Genomic DNA, 4,762 nt, shown 5'->3' on the forward strand with positions numbered 1-4,762 from the left:
GGCAACATGGCAAAACCCTGTCTCTACCAAAAATACGAAAGTTAGCCAGGCTTGGTGTCATACACCAAGTAGTCCCAGCTACTCGGGAGGCTGAAGTGGGAAGATTATTTGAGCCTGGGAGGTGGAAGTTACAGTGAGCTGAGATTGCACCACTGCACTCAAACCTGGGTGACAGCGTGAGACCCCATCAAAAAAAAAAGAGAGTGAGAGAGAATGTACATAATGCCCTTAGACTAGTATCTGGCACAGATTATATTCTCACTTAAATTGGAATTCCATTAGACACTACTAAGGAGTCTCAGAAATCTTGAAGTTATGAGCATGAAGAAAGTATACTGAGAGCACAATATCTAAATGGAGCTGTGGAGGGTGGCCCTCCACTGGCCAACTTCTATCTGGGATATCCTAGTGACTTGTGGGGGAAGAGTGAGGAGTATTACAGAGAAGGAAGGTGTCAAGATCTTCTTACAGATCCCAAACTGCTCAGTAGAGAGGCCTCTATTTAAAGCTTCATTAGAAAGATATAATCCCCCCCCAAAAACAGTGGGTGGCAACCTATGGAATATTTTATTGTTGAAAACTGAAATCAGACATTAATGATAAAATGGTATTCTTGATACTCTAACAAATCTTACCTTTATGTTTTAGTCAAAGAAGTTTGGCAGAGATCACAGAGCTTATTCATACTGCTCTCCTTGTACATCGTGGGATAGTAAATTTAAACGAGTTGCAATCATCTGATGGTCCACTGAAAGACATGCAATTTGGAAATAAAATTGCTATCCTGAGTGGAGACTTTCTTCTAGCAAATGCCTGCAATGGACTTGCTCTGCTACAGAACACCAAGGTAAAAATGGGCAGGGTTTGGTTGTACCTGAATGGCTTCAGGCAGCAATTAGTTGGCTGCTGGAGCCGCAGGTCTGTGTGTCCTCCTGCGCCAACTCCCCTCATGTACATACTCAGTAAACAATAAAACTGTGATGAACATGATGATGGCAGTGTTAGTACCAGGCAAAGTGTAAATGCTAGGAATGAGTTTTGAAAGTAATTTTTTTTTCTGATTATGGATGAAATTATTAATTATAGAATAGGGTTAAATCTTCAAAGAAAATATAAGTAAATATTACCTATAATCCCACTATCCAGAGATAATCACTGCTGGTTTATATCTTCATGTATTTCCTTGTAGTCTTTTTTTGTTGTTCATTAATGCCTTTATATAAGTAAATTTTTTTGTAATATATATGAGAACTTGCTATGTATAAGGTTTTTTTAATCCTGCCTATTTTTTCTTACTTAATATTATGATGTGAGCATGTTCCCATGGTTATAACTTTTTTTATAATATCCAGTCACTTAGATATAATACCTCTTATTTAACAAATTCCTCATTGTTGGACATTGAGGTTGCTTCTTATTTTTACTATCATAAGTAGATCTTCAGTAAAGATCTTTGCATATCAATTTTCCCTATTCCAGATTATTTCTTTAAGATAAAGACCTAGAAGTGGTTCAAAGGGCTAAACATTTGTAGTGTTTTTGTTTTGTTTTTCCTTTTGTTATAGAGACATGGTCTCACTCTATCACCCAGGCTAAAGGCCAGGTGCGGTGGCTCACTCCCATAATCCCAGCACTTTGGGAGGCCAAGGAGGGTGGATCACCTGAGGTCAGGAGTTCGAGACCAGCCTGGCCAACATGGTGAAACCCCATCTCTACTAAAAATAAAAAATGAGCTGGGCGTGGTGGCGCACGCCTGTAATCCCAGCTACTCGGGAGGCTGAAGCAGGAGAATCTCTTGAATCTGGGAGGTAGAGGTTGCAGTGAGCCGAGATTGAGCCACTGCACTCCAGCCTGGGAGGTTGCAGTGAGCTGAGATCGCGCCACCGCACTCCAGCCTGGGCGACAGAGTGAGACTCCGTCTCAAAAAAAATAAAAAATAAAAATAAAAAAATAAAGTGCAGTAGCATAATCATAGCTTACTTCAGCCTCAAACTCCTGGGCTCAAGCCGTCTCTTACCGTAGCCTCCTGAGTAGCTACAGGCACCACTATGCCTGGCTAAGTTTTAAAAATTTTTTGTGGAGACAGAGTCTCACTGTGTTTTCCAGGCTTGTCTTGAACTCCTGGCCTCAAACGATCCTCCCACCTCAACCTCTCAAAGTGCTGGGATTAAGGTATGAGATTAATCCCAGCCACTACAAGGATTAAGGCCACCACACCTGGCCACATTTTTAGTATTCTTGATACATATTGCCAACCTGCTTTCTGGAAGGGTTATAGAGGTATTTCTTGTTATATCAGTTAGGATTAGGTTTGATTATAAGGTAACAGTGCCCTATAAGATCGGAATTTATTTTTTTTTCTCATGTAAAATCACCTAGGAGTAGGCAGTCAAAAGTTGGTATAGTGATTCTGCAAAGTCAGGGATCCAGACTCCTTCTATCTTACAGTTCTGCCATCCTTATCTTACCACATCATGGCCTGAGGCAGTTGCCATTATGGCCTCCCTCCAGTCAATAGAAGGAGGAAGGACATAAAAGGGCAGGTCTCCTTCCCTTGAAGGTTGGATCAGTGTACATCCTAGTTTGCTAAAGCAGAGTCCCAGTGTAAGCCAGCCATCCTGGGATCTCATCTGATTTAGCATTTGTCCTGGATTTTTCATTTTTTAACAGAGAATTATTACTAATAATTATATTAGAATAAGTTGGGATGCGTTTGGTAGATCCCCACTTAGTACTTCCAGCCTCTGTGTTTGTTTTTGTGTAGTGTAATATAATAGTATTGTGAGACCCTTACACAGTGGAGAGAGTTCTCATTATCAGTTGTCCTTTTTTCCTTTTTTTTCTTTTTTGAAACAGGGTCTTACTCTGTCACCTAGGCTGGAGTGCAGTGGTGCGATCACTGTAGCCTCACCCTCCCTGATTAAAGCAATCCTCCTACCTCAGTGTCCCAAGTAGCTGGGACCACAGGTGCATACAACCACACCCGGCTAATTTTTTGTATTTTTTTTTCATAGATGGGTTTTTGCCTTTCATCATGTTGCCCAGGCTGGTCTTGAACTCCTGGGCTCAAGAAATCCTCCTGTGTTGGCCTCCCAAAGTGCTGGGATTACAGGCATGAGCCACTGTGCCCAGCTTCATTTTAAGTTGTTAGGAAATCTGAAAGATACCAGAAATAACATCTCTTTTCCCAACCCTTTCAGGCACAACTAACACTTCCCAGTCAAAGACAGAATGCAGGGCAATTGCTAATACAGTAAAGTGCACTCAGACACAAATGTCTAGGGGCAGCTAACTCTTTCCTGTATCAGGTGGTGGGAGAAGTTTTGATGCTGCTGCCCCAGCTGGCTGTGTAGTGTGTCACCCAATTGTACTGTAGCCCATGCGTGACCTGCAAGAGTCACAAAGCCACCAGGTACCAGTTGATAAGTTCAGTGGGAAACAGTAAATTATAGGTCTGGGTGTCTGTAAAATATATATGGGAAATCAAGGCTGATCAGCTCTGCTAGGGAGCAAGTGTAGCATCGACTGAGCACACTTGCTTGTACAGTGTAAATCTATAACTATTTTATTGCTTGGCAACACTTAGTTTTTGCAGTAAATCTTTTTGGCAGCAGTAAACTGAAAAAACTAAAAGTATGTGTTTCATTTTTTAAGTATTGATTTTTTTTCTTAAGAAAGTTAATAAGGAATGTATATTAATAACTTGAAAAAAATGTTTGTTGACATTTACTAACCACTGTAGAGGCCATAGTGGTATCACTGACCACATGAAAACAAGAAGAGTAAAGTCTGTTGAAGAAGTATCAGGATTTACTTTATGCAGCTGCAGAAGGTATATATCCATACCACTCTGCAACACAACTTATATTTAGAGAAATGACTATTCTAAGTGATTTCACTAATTATCGACTACAAGTGTTTATGTGTATATAGGAAAAGGGAAGCAATAGTTCTTTTGTTTCATTGTCAGAAGAACTATGAAAGCAGTTAAATAATTCCAGTTTTAGTTCAGTGTCATCAGGTATTTCAAGTAAGTACATCATTTAAGTTAGTTCTACAAATGGTTTCATTTTTTTCTTTCCATTCATTCATGGGATTAAGGTAAAGCTTTTGGAAGTGTATTCTGTTAAACATAAAGCCTTTATGAGTGAGATTGGAAGTTCAGTTTAAAAGTTCAATATAGAAAGACCGGGCGCGGTGGCTCAAGCCTGTAATCCCGGCACTTTGGGAGGCCGACGCAGGCGGATCACGAGATCACAAGCTGTAGACCATCCTGGCTAACATGGTGAAACCCCGTCTCTACTAAAAATATAAAAAATTAGCTGGGCGTGGTGGTGGGCACCTGTAGTCCCAGCTACTTGGGAGGCTGAGGCAGGAGAATGGCGTGAACCCGGGAGGCAGAGCTTACAGTGAGCCGAGATTGTGCCACTGCACTCCAGCCTCAGCGACAGAGTGAGACTCTGTCTCAAAAAATAAATAGGGCCGGGCGCGGTGGCTCAAGCCTGTAATCCTAGCACTTTGGGAGGCCGAGACGGGCGGATCACGAGGTCAGGAGATCGAGACCATCCTGGCTAACACGGTGAAACCCCGTCTCTACTAAAAATACAAAAACTAGCCGGGCGAGGTGGCGGGCGCCTGTAGTCCCAGCTACTCGGGAGGCTGAGGCAGGAGAATGGCGTAAACCCGGGAGGCGGAGCTTGCAGTGAGCTGAGATCCGGCCACTGCACTCCAGCCTGGGCGACAGAGCGAGACTCCGTCTCAA

At 42.2% G+C, this 4,762-nt stretch overlaps 1 protein-coding gene across 1 annotated transcript in view; it reads left to right on the forward strand.

Annotated features, from left to right (window-relative positions):
* Positions 1-648: 648 nt before the first annotated feature.
* LOC108535241 (decaprenyl-diphosphate synthase subunit 2) overlaps positions 649-4,762 on the forward strand; it is a gene marked incomplete at its 5' end in the record, with an annotated part of 142,635 nt that continues 138,521 nt past the window's right edge. Inside the window, one exon of the mRNA XM_017881138.1 lies at positions 649-847. Coding sequence (XP_017736627.1) covers positions 649-847 — 199 coding nt within the window. The remainder of the gene's footprint in view (positions 848-4,762) is intronic.

Source organism: Rhinopithecus bieti, unplaced genomic scaffold, assembly GCF_001698545.2.
Source record: "Rhinopithecus bieti isolate Rb0 unplaced genomic scaffold, ASM169854v2 scaffold_13087, whole genome shotgun sequence".
Lineage (NCBI taxonomy): Eukaryota > Metazoa > Chordata > Mammalia > Primates > Cercopithecidae > Rhinopithecus > Rhinopithecus bieti.